General features: G+C 40.9%; 1 protein-coding gene across 7 annotated transcripts in view; it reads left to right on the top strand.

The window, feature by feature from the left end:
• The window catches only part of SRPK2 (SRSF protein kinase 2), a 228,543-nt gene that overhangs the window by 110,363 nt on the left and 90,816 nt on the right, over positions 1-27,364 (top strand). Inside the window, exon 1 of one of the 7 annotated variants that reach the window (XM_045793432.2) lies at positions 23,842-24,633. The exons of the other annotated variants lie outside the window; for them this stretch is intronic. Coding sequence (XP_045649388.1) covers positions 24,500-24,633 — 134 coding nt within the window. The 5' untranslated portion in view covers positions 23,842-24,499. Of the gene's footprint in view, positions 1-23,841; positions 24,634-27,364 lie in introns of those variants that run through there. 7 annotated transcript variants of the gene reach the window in all.

Raw genomic sequence — 27,364 nt, 5'->3', positions numbered from 1 at the left:
TTGTGTGTGTGCCTGTGAGTGGGTCCTTGTGTATACGGTAGAACCTAATAATAGTGATTTTGCTTTACTTACTGTGGGGTTTTATCTACAACCTCCATCCCCCTGCCCTCCAGCCCCTATACATTTTCAGCCACTTCCTCACAAAGGAAGAGGGGATTTTTTGAGATAACTTAGAGCTCTAAATTGGAAGGGTCATTTGAGATGATGTTGCTCATTTTATAGATGAGGTGGCAGACCTAGAAATGTCGCCTGTTGTAAATCAGGTGATAAAGGCACAAGATAGAAATGACAGTGGGAAATACTGAATTTTTTATTTTAAAAATACATCAATATATGATTTGGTCCTTGGACTTGGAGTAAGGTTATTCATACTATGGCAGACTGTTGACAGTGGCCCTGCCTTGATAACCTTTTCTTGGGGGAAAATTTCCTTCTAATGTCTAAGCTTTTCCAGTTAAATGTTTGAGAAGGGCGGTAGGGGGAGTGACTGATAATAATGTAAAGCCTGGAGAATTGACTGATGGGGGCGTGGGAAGGGAGGAAGAGGAGAAGCTTTGACAACAAAAGATCAAATCTGACTTGATCTCCATCTTGCAGGAATCACAGTTTCCCACAAGGGGGGGGGATCATCTTGTGGTGATGGATTTATAGAATATTAGTACTGAAAGCAGCATGATATATTGGAAAGAGTGTATGGGCTTTGGAGCCATGGATCAGAAACTAAATTTGGGCAAGCTGCCTAACTTAAGTCTTAGGTTTTCTTCTTGTTTGTTTATTTATTTATGAGACAGAGGGAGAAGGGGAGGGGGAGTGAGAGAGACAAGCAGACTCTGCGCTGAGCTTGGAGCCTGATGTGGAGCTTAGTCCCCTGACCCCGAGATCAGGACGTGAGCCGAAGCCAAGAGCTTAACCAACAGCCACCCAGGCGCCCCAGTGTTCTTGTTCTTTAAAATAAAGGTGATAATGCCCAAGGAGATAATGTTTATAAAGTGGATGCTCAAGAGGTGATGGGTGGTCTTGTTTTATGATCACGTGCTTTGGAATCAGGCCGGTCACTGAATTGCTTTGTTTACCTTGGGCAAGTAGGTAACTTTCTCTGGGCCCCAGTTCCTGTATGTGTCTAAAGCAAATATAATAATGCGTACCAGTCGGGAAATCATGAATTTAACCATTCAGTAAATGATCTGGGAGCTGGTAGAGGCCACAGAGAAGGAGTGTCTAAATTTAGCCCGACAGTCCTGTTCTGTACCTCAGTTTGTTACCATCTAATTTTGGTATCAGAATTAGAGTTCTTTATTAGCAAAATTACCAAATGAAGTTTACATCCTTTCCTTACCATACGATCTCTTTTTAAACATTTTCTATTCTGACGCCATTTCAGTGCTTTCACTTCCAGTTCTTGTATCTTTTTGCCTTTAAATTCTTTCCTTCAACTTGGTGAACTGGTTCTTAATCATTCTTTAAACAGCAAACAAACAAAATGATAATAAAAGCATTGTAGGGACGCCTGAGTGGCTCATTCGGTTAAGCGTCTGCCTTGGGCTCAGGTCATGATCCCAGGGTCCTGGGATGGAGCCCCGCATCAGACTCCCTGCTCAGCGGGGAGCCTGCTTCTCCCTCTGCCCCTCCCCCTGCTTGTGTTCTCACTCACTCGCTCTCAGAAATAAATAATAAAATTAAAAAAAATAATAAAGCATTGCAGACTGTGAACTGGAATTGTACTGCCAAAGGTTACTTTAATTAAGCATCTTAAACAGGCCAATATTCAAGAAATACATGTCTGGTTAAAAATACTGATAAATAAGTATTTGGGTAAATACCAGGTAAATATTTTCATTTGTGCTAAGTAAAGCCCTCCAGTGAATCAAGAGCATGTTTAAAGTGCAACATATGAAAAAATGTATTTTAAAAAATGTTGTTTCAGAGCAGTACTCTTTCTCATTCTCCTGCAATCTTTCCATTTTTAGAGGCAAGTGAGGTTCAAAGGTCAGCTGTTAGTTCATCCTGTACTTTTCTGAAATTACAATCTGTGTTTAGGCTTTTAACGTTAAAAAACTTGTTTCCTTCTTCCCTCCCTGTCTTCATCCCTGCCTGTTTGTAATTTCCGTCTAGGATTTCTACATAGAGAACTGTACAAACCAGGCATACGTAGTGCTTCACACGATTTTTATACCTTTTCTATATTCTTGGGACTCAGTTTAAAGAAATGTTTTAAAGTGTGTGCATTCTATATTGCTTCCAGATAAAATTATTATTTCACTGTCACTATCTAAAAGGATAAGATTATTAAAAAATTTACTTTTGACCTTTTAGGCTGAGCCCAAAGTATTTGATTCGGAGACTGAACTTGCTCTCCTGTAGGTAAAGTATGATCAGTGGAGGTGGGGACAGTGAGCAGGACTCATCTTCAGAAAAGAACCTGGGGGACGAGGGGAAAGAATACCAGCCAGTAGGTAAGGAGCGGTGCTGGCTGGGGCAGAAAGCTAGAAGCGAGAGCTGCTGCTGAGCAAGATCACATTGAAAAGGGGGAGAAAAAAAGTGGGCCCAGCGGCCTCTGGCTCTGTGCCTCTCATCAACCATGTGTCACTGTTTTTGAATCTGTACTCTGATTTTCCCATCCTTGAATCGTCTTTCTGTTGCTTTGTCTTGTAGAGGACTGTTCTTCTACCTGCTTCTGTTGAGTTACTCTGTAAATGATGTTTTATTTTTTCTCTCTTCCCATCACTTCTGGTCAGCTTCTAGGAGTCTGTTAGAAACAATGTATTTTATGTTCAGGCTGTTTCCCCTCCAGCCTTCTTAAGGGCTCTGACCTACCTAAAGGGGGAAGAAAACCCGAAAAGATACACTGTTTTGGGTGTGAAGAACTGGACGTACTGCTTCAGTGGTGCCTTGATAATTCAGGAAAAAGTCCTTTGTTCTCTGTATGTTTTTTATTGAATGACTTCCTGTGCAAAGACAAATTGGATCAGCATTTTTTCTGACTTAAGGAAGGAGTGATAGCTATATTTTGCATTTTCTGATGCTAATTATATTGTAGTTTTCTGAGATGGTTTTCTTTAAAATTTTGGATTTGTGAGGACATAGAAAGGTTTATTATCTTCTTGTTTCCCTTTTTGTTAGTTGATAAAAATAAATCATGCTAGGGAAGAATGATTTATAATTTATAGCCTCTTCTGATGAATGGTACTCTTTCTAAAGTAGAGGTTTCTAATCAGCAGGTTGAGCTATTCACATATGTAGGGTAGCTGTACACTTGGGTTTGCCAAGGATAGCCCCAATTTAAGTATGTTTTCTTGGCTTATTAATAGGGAAGGGAAAGAAAGAAGCCCTTTTACTCTTAAAAGTGTATTGGAATGATGAATTGTGTGGTCACCCTGGCTTAATGTCTTCATAGATCTCCAGTGTGGTTACTGTGTCCACACTTTCTTCTCTGGGGTCAAAATGTCCATTTGGGCAGAAAGCTTGGAAAGGTGTTCCAGAATGATTGTGGTTGTGTCTCTCTAGATGGGATTATAAATGATGTTACATTCTTCAGTGTATGTGCTCTACTTTCCAACTTTCTTCTATAAAACCAAAACAAAAGAACTAAAGAAGTTTCAAAAATTGTTTATGTTAAACAAAAATAAAATAGAGACTGTGTAATGGTGAAGCTTATCAATCAGGCTTTTGCATTCCCAGCAATATAAACTGACTTTGTCTTTTTTTTTTTTTTTTAAGATTTTATTTGTTTATTTGAGAGAGTGAGAAAGCCACAGAGGAAGGAGAAGCAGCAGGGAGCCTGATGCTGGGCTTGATCCCAGGACCTTGGCATCATGACCCGAGCTAAAGGCAGACACTTAACTGGCTGAGCCACCCAGGCGCTCCCTGACTTCATCTATTTTAACTAAGAAATACAGCTTATTGGAATGATTGAAGTACAGTTGACTCTTGAACAATGTGGAAGTTAGGGATGCTGACCTCCCAACAGTAAAAAATCTGCTACAATTTTCGACTACCAAAAACAGAACCACTAATCGCCTGTAGTTGACTGGATCCCTTACTGATACTGATGTGGCACACATTTTGTACGTTACGTGTAATGGAGGAGAGTTGGAAGAAAGGCGGGGCAAGGGGTCCCTGTCCTAAGAGGAAACTACCCTTAAAAGGAAAAAGACCCCATCCTGTTATTCTGTTCCACCCTGGAAGGAGCCCTCCACCCTTTCCCCCAACTACCTGATAGGTGGATGAGTGTGGACAAAAACCTGATGGGGTGACACGTGCATGGAGGGTTAATCAGATTAAAATAGTCCACCAACAATCTCATAAAAACTCCTAGACTTAGGAACTCCAACGGCAACCCTCTTGGGTCCCCTCCCTTCGGGAGCTTTATACTATCGCTCAGTAAACTTTGCCTTGCCGCTTGCCACTTTGTCTGGTTTACCTCTTCATTCTTCGAAGCGGCGTGACCAGGAACAGGGGGCACTAAAGGAAAAGAAATCCTGAAACAACATGTATTATAATACTGTATTCTTACAATAAACTAGAGAAAGGAGAATGTTATAAAAACCATAAAGCAGGGAAAGTACATTTATAGTACCGTACTTTATTTGTCAGTAGCATAATTTTATGTTGTCTGTTGATATCATGAATTGTCCGTCAGTACCTGCAATAATATGGTCTTACACGGTAAAAATCACTATAGCTGTTACACATGTTACTAATACCAGACATCAGAAATGAAGACATAGGGGCGCCTGGGTGGCTTAGGTGGTTAAGCATCTGACTCTTGATTTTGGCTCAGGTCGTGATCTTGGGGTCGTGGGAATGAGCCCTGTGTCAGGCTCTGTGCTCAGCGGGAAGTCTTCTTGAGGATTCTCTCTCCCTCACCCTCTGCCCCTCCCCACTCGCATGTGTGCTCTTGCACATGCTTTCTCTCTCAAATAAATAAATCTCTAGAAAAAATGAAAACATAATGTGAAAAAGTAGTTTATATTTATTTACAGGTATAATGATTTGTGCGTTGATAATGAAGCAGCAGCAATGAGGTGGTTTTATATAGCCTCCTGTAATCGATACAATTGCTTCATGGCAGCCTGGCTTATACACTAATGAATGAGTCGTAAAATTTTTGTGCCATCCAGTATTAGAAACATTGTTACATGAAGAAGAATCCGTTACCTTTGATGATAGGATGATGAGCAGTTCCCGTGGATATGAGAGGCATACTGTGCAGCAGTGTACATCTTTAAAAGCAGAGTTATAAAATAGAAAGTTCACCGTATTTTATATGAGCTATCACTCACCTCATGCCCGCGTAAGGATAGGCTACCCACTTCCATGTGGGTCTTCGACGCGCCATGTTCTTTAGGGTGAATATGTAGGCGGTGATGACGACCTAGAAACATCTCACACAGTGCGTGTCCTGCAGTTTAGATTTCCACACGAAGACATTCACGTACACCACAGATGAGTTGATTGCCTGCACTGTTCGCTAGGTGGAAGCAGATCATCCTAAAGCCGTCATCGTTGCCGTCTTCGGGTCGCACAGGCCGCGGGGGAAGTAGCAGAAGGGGCGGGGTTGGGCTTGCTGTCCCGGAGTGGCAGAGGTGGAGGTGATGGAAGGCGAGGCCGGAGAGGCGGGCACGCTGGGCGTAAGCATCTGGGAATACCTCGTAATGTTCGACTTCTTTGGCTGTTTCACGTCTCTGAAAACATTTCTGTATGGTACCAAATCCTTGCACTGTTGACTTTAGTTTCAGTGCCTGTATCACAGAAGGGTCCAGGTCGTGAACGAGATCAAAAGCCCTCTTGAGTAACCAGAGCCCTTCTGCCAGATTGTCCAGCGTCAGTTTGTTTTCTGGCGCTGCATCTCCTGTGTCTTCTTCCTCGTCCTCTGGCTCTGGTAGGAGAGCGCTTGTCCTCTCTTAATTCCTCTGGGGTGGTGTCCCTTAGCTCTTGAGTTTCTCTGAGATCCATATCTTGAAACCCTTTACCCACCCATTTTTGCCATATCAACAGTGTCTTTCGTGATTTCCTTGATTAGCTCTGTCATCAATCCTCTGAAGTCATGCAGTCCTTTCCATGTACGTCACCATGTGCAGTGAGCCTCAGTGACGCCTGATCGCGAGGCTGAGCTAGAGTCCTTGTGTCTGAGGGCACGTAGTCCATTCTGACACCTTTGGTGCTGATCTCATGGGGTTCTGGGTGGCCGGGGCATTGCCCAATCAGAAGAACTTTAAGAGGCATCCCCTTACTGGCAAGGCACTTCCTGACTTCAGGGACAAAGCTCGAGGGAATCCAACCAGGGAAAGGGGTTCCCCTTGTCCAGGCCTTCGTGCTGTACAACTGAAAGACTGGCAGTTGAGTTATCTTTGCCCTTCCAGGCTGTGGGGTGAGCAGCTTTACAGATTACGGCAGTCCTGATCATAAACCAGACTGCACTGGTACAAAACAGTGGAGGTGGATTGTCCCTTCCTTCCTTAAGTCCTGGTGCTCACTTCTCTTTCGTACTTATACATGTCCTTTGTGGCACTTTTATCCAGAATATGGCACTTTGGTCTGCATTAAAAACCTGTTCAGGCAGATATCCTTTCTCCTCAGTTATTTTCTTAATGGCGTCTGAGAAGTCATTTGCTGTCTCTTTGTTGGCAGAAGCTGCTTCTCCTGTTAAGATATCTTAACTTTTTTTTTAAAGCCAAATCTCTTTCTAAAATTATCAAACCATCCTTTGCTGGCATTAAGTTTTCCAGCTTTAGATCGTTCACTTGGCTTTTACTTGAAGTTGTCATATAGTGACTTGGCTTTTTCTCGAATCCTATTAGTCTTAGAGGTGTGCCTTTCATTTAGCCACCCTGCACCCACGTTAAAGCTGCATTTTCAATATGGGATAAAAATGTATTTTGCAGAAGGTCCAACGTTTTCATGCCTCCTGGCGTAGCAGCAGTGACAGCTTCATCAACTCCCTTTTTCCCCCCTACAGCAGTCCCTACACTGGATTCATTTTCCTTGAAATGGTGGTCGCCATAGCTGCAGACCTCAATCCACACACGTACCAAGCAGTCGAGCTTTTTCTTGTAGGGTCGTGCTTCCTGGGAGCGCTTCCTGCGTCATCAGTGGCGCTTCTTAATGGGTCCCGTGGTGTTATTCAGGGTTTATGGTCTTGCACTAAACACAACAAAAAACACACGAGAATAGGGAGAGATCACTTTTACCAAGATACACGGTTTCCGGGAGAGACAGCCTGCTTGTGCCGTGATTGGGGTCACCCAGCGCTGTAAGTGGGTGCTCGCCGCACTGGAGCTCCCCGCATAGCAGCAGAGGTCGCTCTGAAGTTATCACGGTCGTGCGGTGTGTATTGCGCTCAGTTTTGTGCAGTTATGATTTCACACTGCATCTTTGTTTACACTTCTCTTGACTGCAAATGGCACCATGTACAGTCTTCAAGTGTGTGTAAAAGTTTTGATAAGTTTTAACTTTTCTTCTTTTTATAAAGATTTTATTTATTTTGAGAGAGAGTGCACAGGAAGGAGGGAGGGGCAGGAGGGAGAAGCAGACTCCCTGCAGAGCAGGGAGCCTGATGCTGGGGCTGGATCCCAGGACCCTGGGCAGACGTTTAACAACTGAGCCACCCAGGTGCCCCTAAATTTTAATTTTTTATAATTTGTGTATATTTTATGGTAGTAAATGATAAAATAGATCAGTTATCTACATACCTTTTATGCATTTGTGACATACCTGATTTCTTCTTAATTTTTTTTGATATTTCTAGACCATGCAATTTGCATATTTATTCAAATTGTCAAAAATTTCCAAAAAACTTTATATTTTTTGAAAAAATCTCCAGTCCCCTTATAGGGAGATTTTTTACAGTTCAAACCCGTGTTGTTCTGGGGTCACAGATGTAGGTGGTGGAACAACAGAAAAGCTGGGGGAATAGTGGAGAGGCAGCGGCCACCACCATTGCACTGGATCGGCCTCGGGATGCCATGGCTCTTGGACACCTCCCACCACTGTAGCTGGACCCCTCATCCTGTGATTTTGCTTCCTGGGCCATGGGCCTGTGCTTTGGCCTTCAAAGAGCTGGAGCAGATCACATCTTCTTCTCCAGGACTGGGAGGCAGAGCTTTATTGTGACTTCCATATGAACTTTTTTTATCATCTAGTTACACTCAAGAGATGAGAATAATAATAATAATAATAATAATAATAATAATAATAATAATAATAGTCTAGTTATCTTGATATCCCTTCTCTTAGGAATTTGAATGAGGCATGCAGCATATTTAAAAGGAATCTGATTTGATTTGAAAATGATCATTAATTACTGCTGGTTGAGAGTCCCAAGTAATGTTGCTTTGCTGCTGTTTACCCTGCATGATTCAGCCCTTACTTAGAACCTCTTGTCATTTGTCTGGTTGGGGGAGTATGGAGTAGTTATTTTGACAGAGGGGTTGATTTAGATACATGCTTTGCCTCTAGCTCTAGGTTATTTTGCTCATGAGTTGTTTCAAACTTAATAATACTGTAGCTTTTTTAGTGCTTTAATTGTCAGAATGTACTGCTGCTGTTATTGGCTGTTTATAAACATTTAAATGCTTTGCCCGAAATCAGTCCAAGACTTACGTGTATATAATGAACCTAAAACCGAGCAAGAAAAATAGAAATCTCTTGTGTTAATTGCTCTGGATATGCTTTTTTAGGTTCTTAAAGTTTGGCTTGTGGTTCTAATAGAGCACCCAAGTGTCTCATGTCTGGTGGCAGAAGCCATCTGTGTAAGAACTCTTCACTTACCAGAGTCAAGGTATTCAAGCTTTTAAACATACATGATAATTACAGGAAAAACTTTGTGCCTTCAAAGTCAAGTCTGATTTACATTTTTGTAATCGGAAGTGCAATGTGAGATTTAAGTAGTGTTTAGAGTTCCTTTCAGGGATGAAAAATATTTGGGCCCCAGAAGAGTTACCGGCTTAAACGGCTTGCCCCTTTGAACTTTTAGTTGTTTTAGTAAGGAAGATTTGTTTGATCAGCACAATATATTTGTACATTCTTCTCCTAGGAGTTACATTTAATTGATCCAAGTGAAGGTGTAAAGTGTGTTTTGAGAATGTGCTGAGTGGGTTGCATAATTTAGTGGATCTTTTGTTAGTAGACTTGCACTAGGGAGTAGGAATATGCAGGATGTTATGACAAATAATATTTGTTAGATTTTTCTATTCTAATTGTTTTCCTTTGAGTTTTAGGATTAACCATTTTGGCAGCCTACAGAGTGGTGTTTCAAAAAGTCACCTTTCTTTTCTTTCTTTTTTTTTTAAGTAGGCTCCATGCCTAGTGTGGGGCTTGAACTCACGACCCTGAGATCAAGACCTGGGCTGAGATCCAGAGTCTGATGCTTAACTGACCGAGCCAGAAAGTCACTTCCCTCCCTCCCTCCCTCCCTCCCTCCCTCCCTCCCTCCCTCCCTCCCTCCCTTCCTTCCCCTCTTTCTTTTTTCTTTCCTTTCCTTTTCTTCTCTTTCCTTTCCTTTCCCTTTCCCTTTCCCTTTCTCTTTCTCTCTTTTTAAGATTTTATTTGTCAGAGACAGAGGGGGAGAGAGAGAGCATGCAAGCAGGGGGAGCAGCAGAGGCAGAGGGAGATGCAGACTCCCCCTTGAGCAAGAAGCCTGATGCTGGACTCAATCCCAGGACCCTGGGATCATGACCTGAGCCGAAGGCAGCCGCTTAACTGACTGAGCCACCCAGGCGTCCCAAAAGGTCACTTTCCAAACCAAATTTGATCAAAAGCATAAAGCTTGTGGGTTTTGTTGTTGTTTTTTTTTTTGTTTGTTGGGTTTTTTTTTGCTTGTTTCTTCTGTTTTGTTTTGTTTTTGAGAATTGTTTCTGCGTGCTGCTGTGAAATACCTTGTTTCTGGTAGTCTCAGAAAGCTGATCATGCATGGTGTTCTGGCAGCTCTCCAGACCCAGGGCCTGTCTGGGCACAAACCTAGCTTCACGGTATCACCTGCTATAATTTAAAGTGAACCCTCAAACCATCGTCTGTGTCCTCAGAGACATTATGTCATACTCCGCCTCTTGCCGCACTGTGTGAAGCCATGTTCCCAAACTGCTCTTCTGAGTCTATCTGCATTTGTGGAGGTGGTTCATTTGGCTCTTTTCATTTATTTATAGCTCCTTAATAAAAATCTTGAAACAATTCATCTTAACTGTTTGAATTTGGTATTTCACATGTGGTATCCATAGAAACTTTCCTTGGCACCGCTTGTCGGAATGTTCTGCTGCATTGCTTTGCCCTCACCGCCCTTCCCTCTGTCTGGCAGGCCGACTGCTGGTCGCTGCTGTCAGCAGCGGCCTGTGAGGGGAAAGAGGTTTGGTGTAAGTGTCAGAGGTTTTGGCTGTATGTTCTGAAATGGGTCTCTTAATTGCCCTAAAATCTGTTTTCTCGTCTGTAAAATGGGAGTAAAACCTGCTTTTCCCTCTTACAGCACCACTGTATGGGAGCAAAGATGATTTTTCAGTGAATCAGCCCCACCTGTAAATTATAATACACATGATTAAATGACATGCCACTAAGAAAGAAAATTCACTGTGTGTTAAACTCTGTTACAGCGTTGATTACAAAATGCATCTTGCTATCAGAGATTATAAATGTGAAAAATATACATGTTATAATAAGTGAAATGTGTTATATGTGACAGCTCCATTCTCCATATTGCTGTCAGAGTGATATTTTAAAAATCACGAGCCTTGTAATGTCATTTCCCTGCTCGAAATTCGTCAATGATTCTCCATAACCTACGGACACACTCGAAACCCTTGATGTCATGAATGGGGGCCAGTGTGATCTGGACCTGAGTGTGGTGCCCAATGGCACTGGCCTTACCTGGGAAACCTATCAGAAATGGGACTCTTCAGACCCTAGCCCCTTCCTGTGGAACAGAAACCTGGGGATAGATCCAGCAGCTTGAACAAGCTCGTCATGAGATTCTGATACATGGAGATCAAACCTATTTTAAGTTTGCCCCCCTGCCCTTCCTTTTAGGTGTATTTAAGGTAATGTAGAAGTAGTGGGACTGTTCGGATGTAAGGTGAGTACTCGCCTTCCCAAGAAATTATCCCCTAGAGAAGAGCAATGGGGGCGTCTCTCCTGTTGGGGGCGGGGGTCTGTGTCAAGGACATTATTTTGGGTAGCAGAGGATTCTTTGTGATGGCATACTGTAAATCAAAATGACTTCGATCAGTGCTTAATTTCAGATATTTTTAGAATCCGCTAGTGGAAGTAGTAAAACAGCAAAGGCACTTTGACACGGATTTCGTAATATCCCTCACAGTTGCAGGTGTTCACTGTCTAACACCTTTTAAAGACCACACAAAAAGCAAAACAATAAGTGATTGTGATTTGGAGATCGTGCGCGTGTGTGCGTGTGTGCGTGTGTGTGTGTGTGTGTGTGTAAGTCAAATGGAAAACCAAATAAATGGTTATTTCTGACTTGGGATAACAGTTCCACAGGCAGTATCATATTTATTTAAATAAAAACAAGAACAAAAATCTATCGCAAAAGCCTTAGAAATAAAGATGCTTTAATTTGAAAAACCCACGTTAGACTAAAGCATTGGCTTTATTGTTGGATACAGTGATAACAAAGATGCGTATGAAGCATTTGGATAAACTTCATGAATGTAAGAAAAACAACCTAAACAATATTTTATAATGTGCATTTAACTCTATATGCTTAAATTAAAAATTAAATATTATAAGTAAAACATTTGTTTCACTTCTATACCTAGAAGCTTACCAAAAATTTGGGGGGAGTAATTGTCAAATAATATTTACAGTTTCAAAAAAAATCCATTGTCCTCTCTGCCCGGAATGGTCTCCCACCCCTTTCTCTTTGTGGGCTTCTCGTATGAAACTCAGTTCCCGTCTTCTCCCCATGTTGACTGTACCCTTTCTTCCCCTCCCTTGAGGTTAAAGTACCCTTTCCTGCCTCCTGTAACAGCTGGTGCCGCTGCATGTCAGTGCACCCGCCTTCCTTGCTTTCCTGCTTTCTGTTTGCTGCTTTATTTCTTCTATTAATGTGTAAGTTATTTTAAGGCTTTCTCTTTGGGGTAATTCAGAACCAGGTGTAGTGAGCATGGGTTTTATAGACAGTTTTGGTTTGAAGGATGGCTTAGCTATTATTTAGGTTTATCACCTCGCGAAAGTTACTTAGTCTTTCTCAGTCTCCAGAAATTGAAGATAATAATTAGTTTGTTGTTTTATACTGAGGATTGAATGAAGTGTCACAGTTAAGCATCAGTAAATGCTTAAAACCATTCAGTTTTGTCTTCAGTGTATCATAGGGACTCAAGATTTCTCTCTTAAGTGATACAGAAGAGTTTTATCTAATTTACACCCCATTACCTCTGGATACATCAAAAAGCAGTTTTGATTTCACCCATAGATGAAAAATTAGCATATGTTTCAAAACCTTATTTACTAACTAACATATTTCCATTGTTTCAAACAGTATTTGTTTAATTCTGTCTCTTATAATAGTTACCCACAATCTGACATTCCAGTGGCAACTACTGACATACACATCTGTAGTCTTTTTCTTGTCTATTTTTTCTTTTTATGTAACCGAGTTTACTAAAATGTGATCTCATTTATCTGATTATAACGGAAATAGGAGAAGTCTTCTTAATGTGTGTCTAATTTTTTAAAAGATATTTATTTGTTTATTTATTTATTGGGGTGTCTGGGTGGCACAGTTGGTTAAGTGTCCCGACTATTGGGTTACCTCTCTTGTTGTGATCTCAGGGTTGTGAGATTGAGCCCATTATCAGGCTCCTTGCTCAGTGGGGAGTCTGCTTGGGATTCTCTCTCTCTCTCTCTCTCCCTCTGCCCCTCCCCCCATGCACACGCTCATGTGTGTTCCCTATCTCTCTCAAATAAATATTTAAAAATAAATAAAAATAAATTTTATTTTTAATGAATTCAAGAATTTTGAATACATAGAGACAATATGTTTGCTGTTATAAACATTTTAACAGAAATTGTTTGGAATGTTTTCCGTGGACAAATTCCTAGGGAAAAATCACAAAACAGACCATTTTAAAGGTTTCTGACACATATTGCCTAGTGATTTTAGCAGTTTATGTCCATCAGCAGCATATAAGTGCCGTTGTCTGTCTTTATCTGTGTGTATGGTTGTTTTTGAAAACTTCGAATGGGGGCGTCTGGGTGGCTCAGTCGGTTAAGTGTCGGCCTTCAGCTCAGGTCATGATCCCAGGATCCCAGGATCGAGCCCTGAATAGAGCCCCTGCTCAGCTGGGAGTCTGCTGCTCCCTCTGCTCTCCGCCCCCCGCCGCCACCTCGTGCTCCCTCCCGCTCTCAAATAAATAAATAAGATCTTTTTAAAAAATTGAAACAAATGTGAAAGGTAAATCAAGGGCATCTCGTTGGTATATATGCCTTTCATAGGAAAATAAATCCATTCTCTGGGTAGATCATTTCCGCTTCCTGTGTTCCTCCAGTCATCGTGCTTATGTGTGTCACATTAACCCTTCTAAGGCACACGTGGTTTTATCATTTTCCTATTCTCCGTTTACTGCTTACTCAACTTTCTACGGATTTTAGAGCCCAGCAGCGCCGGTCTGCAGCTGGTGTCGGCACCATAGTGGGGCTGAGTTTGTCGACCCCCGCGGGGGCTGCGCTGCTGCTCAGCCCTGCTCGCCTTGGCTGTGGGGACACTCACCCATCTCCGTGTCTGTCACAGTCTGACACATCCTTCAGGTCTCATCCTAAGTATCTTTATCATTTCTTCAAGGAGTACCTGTCCCTTCTGGGAAAGGCTTCTGTGGTTTTGGTCACTTGGATCCTCAGGTCCTCGTGCTCGGCCTGACACTGTGCTGTCCTGCTGTCAGACGGTGCTCGTTTGTGCCCTGGGGTTTGAGCTGGGAGAGGGGGCTCAGACTCCCGTGAGAAAATGTCCCGCCCACTCCCGCCTGGACTGTCCCGATGCGTCAGGATCCAGTTCAGTTCCACACCCCCTCGAAACCTTCCCGGATCACTAAGGCCTTATGATGTCCGTCACAACCATTTAGTTCTTAAATTGAAAGTTGTTTTGAGGTTTTTGCCTTGGCTTCTGGGCTGGATTCTGGGATAGAGACTCTGCGTCGCCGCTTCTGTTTCCGCTCTTACTGTACGCAGAGGTTTCTGCTCTCTGTGTGGTTGCTTGACCTCTCTCACCTCCTGGCCTCGGTGCCCTACATCAGTTTACCCAGCACCTGTTCCTGTTCTACCACCATGGATCCTGACTCTAGCATTTTATTCCTGCACCCCCTCTCCATCTGGAAGGTGGGGTGGGGGATGAGAGGGAAGGAGCAAAGCTGAAGGGTGCATGTTTGGTGTCATAAAGGTGAGATACGTAGATGTCTGGGTTTTCTGTATGTTAGCACACAAGGGAAGGCCCTTGAAAGCAGCACTGTCCCTTCACATTTTGGGGTGGTTTTCTCTGCTTGCTTTGTTGAGCTGAGCTCCCTGCAGTTTTCTTCTCTCTTGGGCACCAGCTTTTTAAACAACTGTTGGTGGGCCAATGTCATTCCAGCATCATGATACTCCAGTGAAAAGGCAGCAGAGGCTGCTGCTTCTGTGAGCAGTAGTTACACTTAATCAGCAGAAACGTAAATGTTTCTGTATGAAAGAGAGAAATGACTGTACATATTAATTTACTCCAAAGTAAACAAAAAGGTGTTTCGGTATCCTCTTCCAGTATCGTTTCTGTGGGCCCGTTATCACACATCTAAAGAACTTGTGGTACATCTTTCATATTCCCTTTAGTATCCAGACACTGGAGTGTCAGGAATTTGTTTGAAACATTTTTTGAAGAGATATTTTCAGAGGGTTGGTGTGCCTTGCAGCCTCAAATGTAAATTTTCAGAGTGTTCATCAAAAGCTCTAAATCCAGGCACCGTACTGTTCTCCTGGCACGTTAATTTTCCACATGCAGTGGGCTCTATCCGTTCCTGGTATCGCTTCTCTCATCCCAACTTAGGATGATTGGTTTGGCCATCATTCATATTTTTATTAAAACTTTCCGTTTTTAAAATAGTAGATTAAAAATACTAAAAATAGCTTGTGGGTATGAAAATTTGCCTGTATTAATTATTTACCCCTTCCTCATTTCTGTGAGGGTTAAGGTAGGTTGTGAGATGTGCACCGTGCTTTTTAAAATAATCTTTTTTTTTTTTTAAAGATTTTATTTATTTATTCGACAGAGAGAGAGACAGCCAGCGAGAGAGGGAACACAAGCAGGGGGAGTGGGAGAGGAAGAAACAGGCTCATAGCAGAGGAGCCTGATGTGGGGCTCGATCCCATAACGCCGGGATCACGCCCTGAGCCGAAGGCAGACGCTTAACCGCTGTGCCACCCAGGCGCCCCTAAAATAATAGAAATGAAAGAGAAAAAGAAATATACTTCTTGGGCCTCTCAGAACTGCTTTGTATTAGTAGAGGACATTGCATTTTCTGTATAATAAGGTACAGTGAAGTATGCTGTAGCTGCTTGGTTTTTACCCCCTCTCCCCCACAATCTGAAAGAGAGAATTGCATTACTGTATTTTTAGTGCTTTTAATATTTTACCTGATTGACAGAAGAACTGTGACAAGGTAAATACATTAAAATCTAAAAATGTTTTTTCCTTAATAATATATTCTGTACTTAAAAAGTACTATTGAGAATTACTGGTTCAATTAATGGCAATAAAGATTCTAGGAGCAATTTTTGCTATAAAGGGATTTCCTGTGGTCTGTGGCATATGGTGTTTGTTTGGTAGCAGATGAGGTAAGCGTATATATAATAATTCAAAGGAAAGGTGGCTATAGGAGGGTGGGGCGGGGAGAATTAATTATAGTTTTAAGACTCGTTAAATGCTCTTGTTGGACTTTTCCTTCATTATTTTCCTTGATATGATTCTGGGTCCCCCAGTTACCAGGCTTAGTTCAAATTGGTCTGTATTCCATTCTGTAAAGTGGAGGATAGTAATATTATCCATGATAGTGTTGTAAAGAGGATTGAATGAGTAAACATATGTCACAAGTTTAGGATGATACCTAGCACTCACTTAATCTCAGTAGTTAGTACATATAATACTTACGTTGTATTTTTTATACTGGTGGCATGGCCACAGGAGTTCATGTTCTCTCTGGTATCTGCCTAGACTAGGAAGCGGAGAAATAGGTAAACATATTTTGTTTCATTTTCTTGCACATGTCTGTGAATTGACTAGTAGATAAATATGTAAAGTTCTTGAGAACCATGAGAGTGCAGTGAGGTGAAACTGGATGGGAAGTGAATATCTGTGATGTGTAATGGGTTCTGAGTGGTGAAAAAATTTTGGATTTGAGGCATAATATGGCTTTTGAGGTTGCAAGAATAGGAATAGTTGCATTGTTGAAATAGAATTTTTAAATATTGGAAGGGGACCTTAGAATCTTTGTGGGTTTGCAGAATTTGAGGGTGAGTCTGAATTCTTCCAAGTTCATAATGAAGTGTTTCTGAGAACATTTATCTTCGAAGCTAGAGTCTGAATTTGGAACGGAAGGGAGGAAACATAGAAAAGATAAGAGGACTGTGCATCCCTAATGTCCATTCAGCCAGTGAAGCTCTTCAGACTTACATTCTGATTGTTGACTGTGTATCAGTGCTTTAACTATTTTCTGTAGACTTGATGTCTTTGTACCTTGAAATTTCCCTGCATGAGGTTATAAAATAATAGAGATGCTTTACTTTGGGGGCTTTATGGGGAGAATTGCTGGGGGATTGTCTTCAAACTCAGGGACATGGATTTTGGGAGGCATAAGCCTCTTATCCCCTGCTAAAGCCTTGGGATAATGTCCAGTCAAATCCTGGGCTCAGATCCTTCCTGATTTTTGTCAAGCTCTCTGGCTCACTGTATGGCTTACTTCATTCGGCTGGTAGCCCCATATCTCTGCTTATAAAGCCTCAAGTGAACAATGCAAGCTTAATAGGAAAATGATAAGCTATGCATTTAACTTTACTTAAAAATGCATATATATAACATGGAGCTATAATTCACGTAGCATATAGTTCACCCATTTAAAAAGTAGAAGTCAGTGGTTTTGGTATATTCACACAATTGTGTAACCATCACACAATAAATTTTAGAACGTTTTCATCACCAAACAGAATCCTGTCCCCTGTAGCAGTCATTCCCCATTTCCCATCGGCCCCCAGCCCTAGGCAACCAGTAATCTGCTTTTTTCTCTACAAACTTGAATATTTTGGGCATTTTGTACAAATAGAACCATGTCTTTGGTTATTGTCTTCTTCGACTTACCCTAATGTTTCAAGGTGTGTCCATATTACAGCATATATTTGTCCTTCTTTCCTTCTTCTGCTGAATAATACTCCGTTGCATACATACCTACATTTTGTTCATCTGTTCGTCAGTTGGTGGACATTTGGATCTCTGCTTTTTGGCTCTTTTGATTAATGCTGCTATGAACATTCTTGTGCAAATTTTTGAGTGGACATATTTTTGTTTGTTTTTCTTATTGGGTATGCTCAGAAGTGAAATTGCTAGGTCATATGGTAATAACGCTTATGTTTCTGCTTTTGTAGAAACTGCCACACTGTTTACCAAAGCTGCTGTACTTCCATTCCACCTGCAGTGTAAGAGATTTCCAATTTTTCCACATCCTTGCCAACACTTGTTACTAGCTTTTATTTAATTGTTATTACAGCCATCCCTATTGGGTATGAAGTGGTATCTCACTGTGGTTTTATTTTTATGTCCCCAATGGCTAATGATGTTGAGCATCATTACTTATCATCATGTGCTTATTGGCCATTTGTTTATTGTCTTTGGAGAAATGTCTGTTAAGATCTTTTGCTCAATTTTAAATTGAGTCGTTTATCTTTTTTATTACTGAGTTGTAAGAGTTCTTTATTTGCTTTCAGTTATTGAGTTTGGGAGTTACGGTGCCTTTGATTCTGGGGGAAAAAGGACCAGGCAGCAGTTAATAGTCCCAGTTCTCACCACTTGCCACTAAGGTGTCTCCAGTAATTTAATGCAAAAAGGTAGAGGAAGTGAGAGATGAGAAGTGATTTGCTCCTGGTGCAGATGAAAACAGTCACTGCTCTCTTAGCCTTTTATCCCAGTCGGGATATTCTTTTGATTTAACCCAAACTTGGGAGGGGGGGAAAAAAACTTTATTTTTGAGGGGGAGGTCTTTACTGCTGACGACATGGAAATCTTTTTAAAGCAGGAATTTTGTTTCTTCCTTGAACACATGTACAGTGTTTCGTTTTGTTTTTTTAAAGTAAAAAATTTTTCTCTTATTTTTGTATATTGGAAATATATAAATATAATCCCTAAATGCTTCACAGGCAAACAAGATTTTATATTTATCTTATTTAAAGTAGATTTAGGGGCGCCAAGCTCAGTCAGAAGAACACGCGGCTCTTATCTGTGGGTGGTAAGTTCGAGTCCCATGTTGGGTGTAGAGATCACTTAAAAAAAAACACACAACGTAAGACATTAAAAATAAAATAGATTTAATATTTTGGCGTACTTATTACCATATTTTGGGAGGTCTTTAGATTCTGAGACACAACAGAAGTTCGTATCTGGTAATAAATCTGTATTTTAAAGTTAACTTTGGGGCACTGGGGTGGGTCATTCGGTTGGGTGTCTGACTCTTGATTTCAGCTCTGGTCGTGATCCCAGGGTTACGGGATCAAGCCCTGCATCAGGCTCTTCACTCAGTGTGGAGTCTGCTTATCTTTCTCCCTCTCTTCCTCCCCCAACTCACTCACTCTCTCCGTCTAAAATAAATAAATAGAATCTTTTGAAAAAGTAGTTAATTTTATTAGCACTGTTCACAGCTTTTAAAATCTGCAGCAGCGTTGTTGAGTAGAATGCTCTGTGATGGAAATACTCTGTCCAAAATGGTAAACAGACCCCATATGTGTAGCTGTTGAGCACTTGAAATGTGGCTGGTAAGACTGCTGAGTCTTTAGGTTAATATTTTTAATTATTAAAACTAAAAGTTAAATAGCCACATGTGGCTAGTGGCTGTGTTGCACTTCTAGACATTACAGGTGTAGAATGTCACTAATCTGTTATGTTTTTTAGAAGTATGAGTTCAGCTATAAGAAAATTGTTATAAGAAATAAGTGCAGTATGTTTTTGGCAAATATTTTTACTGAATGTATTTTCTATTTTCTCTAGTCTTAAGAGTGCTTGCTTTCTATGTGGAGCCTTTTAAACTTTATAAAATAAAATTAAATTTCTTTGTCTATATCTGTAATTACAGCGTAAAAAAATGGCTGGGCAGATTTGCACCAAATTTAGAAGGTTTTGGATGTTGTGAGTGAAAATATAGACTATGTGTCATGCTTTAAGAGTGGCTTTGGGGAGTATGGTGGCTGTTAGCTCTGAGAGACTGATGGATGATGGGAAGCCCTCCCTGCCACACTCCATCTGGAATGTGGAACGGACGGGAACAACTCACGGTTTTAAGTTACTAGGGCAGACGGTCCTAACTGCTGGTTGGCCTCTCTCTGTAGCCTGCTCCAGGAATAGCAGCAGCAGTGCTTCTCCAGTGCAAATGGGGAGGCTAGTTGCTAGTCTTAAGTTAAATAAATTACCCACTGTCTTTACAGACAGCAAAGCAAGCCAAATTTTATTGACAGTTTTTGGATGGTGGAAGTGTTCTAGGTAAATTTAGCTTCATTAACATGATTATGAAAGCTTCAGAAAGCAAAGGGAATCACTTGATTTGGTATTTTAACACCCTTTATTTAAGCTCCTGTGTGTCTTGAGATAAGTTTTTTTCCTCATGAAAAGTTTAACTTTGACTTAGCAAGTAAACATTTTAAACTTTTTCGGGCCAGGGAGGATGTTTAGTTCACTTTAAATGGTAGATAAACATACCAAATTCATGAAATATACAACAGGGATAATGGCAAGATGTATTTTAACTGGCAGTTTGCAGTTCGATTTAGAATTCTGCGTGTTCCAAAATGGAAGAAGGTGGCAAGCTGAAACTTGAGCCAACCATAACTGTATGAGGGGTGTGTTCGGGGGCTAGAGTGGGTTCAAGTCTTTTTTGAGGAAAGGATAGAGACTCTGAATTCCTAGAAATAACTCCGATAAAAGCTATGTATGGTCTTTTTGGAGAAAATGTCAGAATATTACAGAGGACATAAAAGCACTCAAATATAGGGACGGCTGGGTGGCTCAGTCAGTTAAGCTTCCAACTCTTGATTTCAGCTCAGGTCCTGATCTCAGGGTCCTGGGACGGAGCCCCACGCCAGGCTCTGCACTCAGTGCAGAGTGTGCTTGAGAATCTCTCTCTCCCTCTTCCTCTGCTCCTCCCCTGCTCGGAGAGGGCAGGGTGATTTAATATCATGTGCAAGTTAGTATTCTGTAAATGCTGCTGGGACAATTGGTTATCCATACGGGAGAAACTAAAACTAGAGCTCTACCTCACGCCTTAAAGAACCTTCCCAGGTGGATAATTACGTACGTTACCCGTGTATCAGAGTTGAAGATGTGCACCGCCTGTTGATGAGATTTTTTACTTCTAGGTATACACCTTCAAGTATGTATGTAGTGGGTTCTATATTTTATTCTTTTCTGACCCACTGCGTACACAGATCTTTCCATGTAGAACTGAAATTTGTTTAAAGAAACAATACTCATACTAAATCAAACACACTTTTCTACATTATTGCGTTTTTAATAAAATACTGTGCGTTTTTAATAAAATGCTGCCATGACCCAGTGCATTGATTTCATGAGGATTTCATGAGCTACTGAGTGTAGCTTGACAGACTGCCTTTGAGAAACTCTTGTACATGTGTGTAAGGAGATGTGCATGGAAATTTTAGCATGTTTGTAATAATATAAAGTGATACATGCCTGAACATGGTTAAAGCATAAAAATGTGCGTAGGAATGATGAATCTTAATTTCGGGTTGGCTCTTACCTGTAGAAGGGAGAGGGGGAGGAGGAATTAAGGGTCTTCAAGTCTATAATGAGTTAATCCTTAATCTGAAAAGATGTGAAGCAAATGTGACTAAGTTTGTTAACATTGCAGGTGGGCATACCTTTTTTATGTTTGAAGTAATGGAATACGATATAATAAACAAGAGGGAAAAAGAAGAGGAGCAAAGGTGTTTGTTTCACTTAAAATAAAAAGCAGTATTGAGGTGAGGCTAGGTTAGTAAGCAGGACCTAGATCATCAGAGTTGTTTTCATCACGTTAAGAATATTTTTGCTTTGGGGCGCCTGGGTGGCTCAGTCGGTCAAGCATCTGCCTTCAGCTCAGTTGTGATCCTGAGGTCCTGGGGTGGAGCCCCATGTCAAGCTCCCTACTCAGCATCTCCCTCTCCTGCTGCCCCTCCCCCCACTTGTGCACGCTCTCGCTCTCTCGTGCTCTCAAATAAATAAAATCTTTAAAAAATATATGTTTGCTTTATCTTAGCGGCAGAAGGGTGTATTTTATTTATTTATTTATTTATTTATTTATTTATTTATTTATTTATTATTTTTTGAAGATTTTTAAAACAATTTATTTTACAGAGCACAAACTGGGAGTAGTGGCAGGCAGAGGCAGAGGGAGAAGTAGGCTTTCTGCTGATCCGGGAGCTGATGTGGGACTCGATCCCAGGACTCCGGGATCATGACCTGAGCGGAAGGCAGACACTCAAGACTTAGCCACCCAGGCGCCCCAAGGACAGCAGGGTTTAAAAAGGAATGATGAGATCAGATTTGTGTTTTTGAGGATCTCTTCCACCGCAGTGTGGGACAAACTTGGGTGAGCAGAGGCCGAGGGAAGTGTAATGATTCTGTCGTGGGGTGTTTGGGGCTTGAAGAGAGCAGGGCAGTGAGAGGGTGGAAAGGGGAGGGTCGGTGCACATGGAGGAGGCATCAGTTTGCTGGGGTAGGGGCTGACACCGAGGTAACTCCTAGCTTCCCTGGTCACCACCAAGGTGCGTAGAAGGTAGTGGCCTTCCCCGGAAGGGGAAACAGAAGAGCTGGGTTAGCTTCTAGGTGGTGAATGCAGAGAACTGAATAAGTCAGGTTTTCTGTAGGAAGATAATTATGCTCAGCATTGCTGCTTGATTCCGTTTCGAAAGAACTAAAACTAAAATTGTATAATCATTGTTTTTATGTTTACAGAGTAGTATTTCTTTGTAGTTTAGATTAAGAAGGTGATTTTCACATTAAAGATGGAATAAAGGTGCTAAGGTTGTATAACAAAGTACCTGTTTGAGTAATATAGATACTTGAGGTGATGACAATAGGGAATTGGTTTTGCCTCATGATACAATTTGTATGTATTTACAAATGTAAATGTACCACTAGGTATTGGGTTAATCTGTTGAGTTTTTTTGTTTTGCTTTGTTTTATGAGTTACTTTCTCAAACATTCAAGAAATTATTATTATTTTTTAAGTAGGCTCCATGCCCAGTATGGAGCCTAGCGCGGCGCTGGAACTCATGACCCCTAGATGAACAGTTGGATCCTTATCCGACTGAGCTACCCACACACCCCTGAGCATTAGAATTTTTTATTGTTCACTGACTTTGGTCTATAATTTTAACTTTTGTTTTTGTTGCAGTTGGTTTCCAGAAGCCAGCTTTGCGTTTATTCTTTTATTACTTTATTGTCCTCCTCTGAACATGAAAGAAGTTTGATAAAATCCAAAGTTGACTGTTCCAACTGACACCATACATATAAACCATTTTTTTGTAGGAACGTGGTAGAGATGCACCTGCTAGTGGAATGGAAACCAACTTTGCTTCTCTGTATCTGTCTCTCTGTGTTGGAGCTGTTACTTAAGGATCCTCAAAGATGGCATGTTAGTAGCCACTACTGACGCCAACAGGCGTGGCTCTGTGCTTGTCATTGGACGGTCTCTCCCTTTGTAAAGCAGTACAGTGCCCACCACACTGCACGGTACATGGGTGGTCTTTCATAAATATTTGTTGAATGAAAAAGTGTGCCATGGCCAACATATTAAGGGTTTGAATCTTTCACAGTTTTTAGTGTCTTTTGAAGTTCAGTTATTACTTCATGAAGATAAAATGTTGCTCTTGAAAGTGTATTTTTACTTACAGTAAGTAAAGAGATAATGGTTCTCAGTGAGCAGGATTAAATTAAGTGGCTTGGAATGCTCCCTTAAAATAATTTATGATAACGTGAGCCCTTTGGTGTTGAACCCTTCACTGGCCAGGTGGTTTAATAAAGCATTGATGTGATTTCTAGATAAAACCTTATTGTTTGTTTAAATTCCCATATATATTATCTGGAATTATAAAGTAATAATTTTATTGTGTTTGGATATATGATTTATTTTTAAAAACTAAAAGTAGAAAAGAAACTACTACTTAGTGTAGATAGTTTTAAAAAATAAGGAAATAATTTCATGTTTTTAAATTGAAGAAAATATTAGATGTTTGCACAATACCTGTGGAGCAAGAACTCCGTTATTCAGGGTTCTTTTGTTCTTCATCTCAACTACCTAAAACACAGGGGAGAGAGAGAGAACGGAGAGTTGTGAAATTTTGCAGTGTGCAAGGCCCGGAACCAGGAGCCTGGTGGTTGGAGGCGGTGCTTAACCCCGCAAGTGGTGGAGCAGAATGTGTCTGCGGTTAATTAGCAAGCCAGCGGGATGCAGGAAGCAGCAGCACTGTCCTCGCCTGGGTGGAGGTCGCAGACGCTTCACACGGAGTTGATCAAATTGGACTTGATGGTTGAAGGAAGAGTGTAATTTGTCAAGACAGAGTGAGGAAGAAGGGCTTTTGTTAAGCAGAAGGTTGCACCCAGGTGGGAGATGCTTACTGGCGTTCTGGTGCGGAGGTGTGGCAGGGCGAATTGCAAAGGAGGGGCCTTCAGTTCCATATTGTGCCTGGATAATTGAAATGTGGAGAGCCTGTGGTGGGTCAGCATGTGAGGAACCTCTGCTTTTTCAGTTTTGGTGATGTTCGGGAAAGGATCTGGAAGGCAACGGCAAAGAATAGCTTTTGCAGGTTTTTTTGTTTGTTTTTTAAGCTGAAGAGACACACAGATCTTTTTGAAATTATTGCCCTTGAGCCCCTTCTGGGCAAGTGGAGTGGAGGTTGTGAGTTGTCATGGTCTCATGTCTTCTCTGGACTGTCGGGCCCTGGGCTGAGGCAGCAGGTCCCCTAGGGTGTCTGTGTGCGGGCAGTGCCAGACTCAACACTGCGTCTTACTCCTGGGTCATGTGCACAAAGAGTAATTGCATCGATGCTGAATGTTTCTTCTGTGCTGTTTATGGTTTTTAAGAAATTAGTCTTTAAAATGATATACTTGAATAAATGCAAAAGCATTTAGATAGATAAAGCCTGGCTCATAGTAGTAACTAGAGTTTAGCTGGCTTTTTCCACCCTTAGAATTACAAATAAAAACTTCCTTGTTCCGATTCCGGTGACCCAACAGAATACTTCAGGAGGTCAGGGTCCATATCGGTCTTGTTCTTGATGAAACATGAAACACAGACCGATACAGTTAGTGTGGTTACTGTTGCATATAAGTGAAAGTCTTTCAGAAGTGTGTTTTAAAATTCACGTTATTATGGATTCTGCTTCTGTCTTTATATCAGAATGCTCTTTCTCAAAAATGTAAGTAATGATGAAAAACTTATAAGGAATGTGGGGGAACAGTGTTTAAAGAGTTAGCAATACTCAGAATGGATACTGAAGTATGTAAAAAAAAAAATGTAGTTTTAAAACTTGCCAGTGATTTTACCGTTAACAAAAATGGTTTTCTGCTTAAAATGCTTATAAAATTACTAGGCTGTTGTCTTCAGTAATTGTTAGATCAAATTTTACTTCAGATACTGGGTTTCATACTTTGTTGATTATAGGACCTTTATTGTTTTTATGTAGCATGGGACGCTACTTACTGTAAGGAAATAGTCCTCTGTTGCTGGGGTGTCGGCACTGGGAGTGTGGAGTGTGAGTGTGTGGGGGAGCCCTTCCTGAGCAGTTAAGCTACCAGCATGGAAGCTCCCTGATGATGAGAGTGAAGTGTGTACAGGTTTCTGTACAGCAGTTTGGCAGTGGGTTTGGCTTTTAAATGTCTGTAATCTTTGATCTGGTAGTTTACTCCTGAGACTGTGTCCCAAGAAAATAATTTGTAAGATAGCGACAAAGATGTTTGACCGAAGATGTTTTGAAACATTATTATATACAGTCTCCCAAGGCTTGAAACAAAGGAATGGTTAAGTAAGTTTGGTAGATACGTGTCGTGCAGTAGTCTATGCCTAGTAAAATGGCATTTAGAGAGTTTTTAATGACAGAAGAAAATGCTCATGAACAGAATGGCCTCAAATTATGTAAGCTATACATGGGTAAAAGTTGGGAGGACATATATGGAGATATTATGGCTTATCTCTGTACACTTGGACTGTAAATAATTTCTTTATAGTTCTGTGATTTATATATTTTTAATAATGAACATAACAAGATTTTTTTGTTGTTATCTGAAGAAAAATAAATACTACTTTTAGATCGGAAATACCACAGGTCGTGTCTCTAATTTGGCAAGGTAGCTCTGGTGAAGGGAGAGGCTGAATGGGGGGCGGGGCTGGGCCATGAGAGATGGATGCAGGAGGATAGTGTTTAAGGCAGGGGGATAATTAAGGGATAGATCATAGGAGCAGCAGCATTGGGATTCGAGAGAGTCATCAGAGAATGAGTTGGGGCATCCATCTTGGCAGACAGGTATGGTTGGGGTGGAAGTAGGCTTTGGAGTGATGTTGGTTTGAGATCCTAGAAGAAACGTACGGGTTTCTGCACACCAGTTCAGCAGGCCGGTGGACAAGCTTGTCTGGATCCAAAGTAAGGCATGGGGGCTGCTGCAGCTGGCAAATGCGTGAGGTACCAGAAAAGTACGGAGCAGAGAAGGTACACTGGCTTGTTCAAGGCCACAGGCTCATCTTAATTTACATGAGGTCTGTGAACATTCCGGACTGTGCATTTAACTACTACTTTGCACTTTTCAAGTTTTATTGAAAGGAGTAAAATATTACTTAGTTTGTAAAGGCAAATATATAAAGGCAACAGTATAATATGGTTTAGAGATTTTCTTGGTCAAAAAAATCGTGAGTGGGATTAATAAACCTCTTGGACTGATTCACTCACATGAAATTCATTTTCTGACTCTACCAACTAAATGCTGCAACTGTTTTAAATTAATGATTTATAATTTTATCAGTTTCTACTCTTTATTTCTCCCCATTATCAAAAGATTATTATTTCGGCACTTGCGGCTGTTGTTTCTCCTCCAGTGCTCTTTTTAAACATTTCAAGATACCAGTTGAAACAAATTAGCCACAGTCTGGGATGACAGAAGTAATGCTGGGAATCTGGGTGTCTTGATAGATACAAGTGGTTAAGGTGAATTGTAGTGAAAACAAGGTATTAAAATTCTACTAGAGTGGTATGCTAGTTTTGGATTCTTCTAGTGATGTGTTTCATATACTGACAAACTGTTGAAAGACTATTTTAGCTAGGAATCACAAGTCAGACTATCCAAATTATAAATGGACCGGAGAGTTAGGGGACACAAGATTATTAAAGCATTCAGTATATAAAACATGAATTTTATTAAACTCTGTCTTTTGAGGGGTGGCTGTATTTCGTTTTTGTCTGCTGATTTGAAAACATAAGTCATTTAAATGAAATCTTACTTCATTTTTCAGGATTTAAGTCACATATTATTTGAGTTCCTAAAATTCTCCCTAATAAGTAGTAATGAATAGACTAGTTTGTATGCCCCTAGGTCAATGTACACTGTTGGAAATTTTTGCCTGTTCTTGCTACCAGTTTGTAACTGACTCATTACTAAGATTCTTTACTCATGAATTCCTAATGTATAGAAATAGTATCTTTTCCACAGAATTTCTGATATTTTCAAATGGAACCTCATTATTTACTGTATATTTGGGGGGGGAAGAACTAGGAAATATATATATATATATATATATATATATATATATATATATATATATATATATTTAAGATTTTATTTATTTGACAGAGAGAGATAGCGAGAGAGGGCACACAAGCAAGGGGAGTGTGAGAGGGAAAAGCAGGCTTCCCGCCGAGCAGGGAGCCCAGTGCGGGGCTCGATCCCAGGACCCTGGGATCATGACCTGAGCCGAAGACAGACACTTAACCGCTGAGCCACCCAGGTGCCCCTAGGAAATATATTCTTTAATTCAGAAAATTTCTGTGATTGCATTGGAATTCAGAATCAGTGTAAGGTAAGGAAATGAGAGTATTATAGGCGTAATGACTTAGAAAGTAGCAGGTATACACCTTTTCAATTTTGACATTTCATTCAGCA

Source organism: Ursus americanus, chromosome 3, assembly GCF_024610735.1.
Source record: "Ursus americanus isolate L20-20 chromosome 3, mUrsAme1.1.p, whole genome shotgun sequence".
NCBI classification, from domain to species: domain Eukaryota; kingdom Metazoa; phylum Chordata; class Mammalia; order Carnivora; family Ursidae; genus Ursus; species Ursus americanus.
This window is presented reverse-complemented; position numbering and strand designations above follow the sequence as displayed.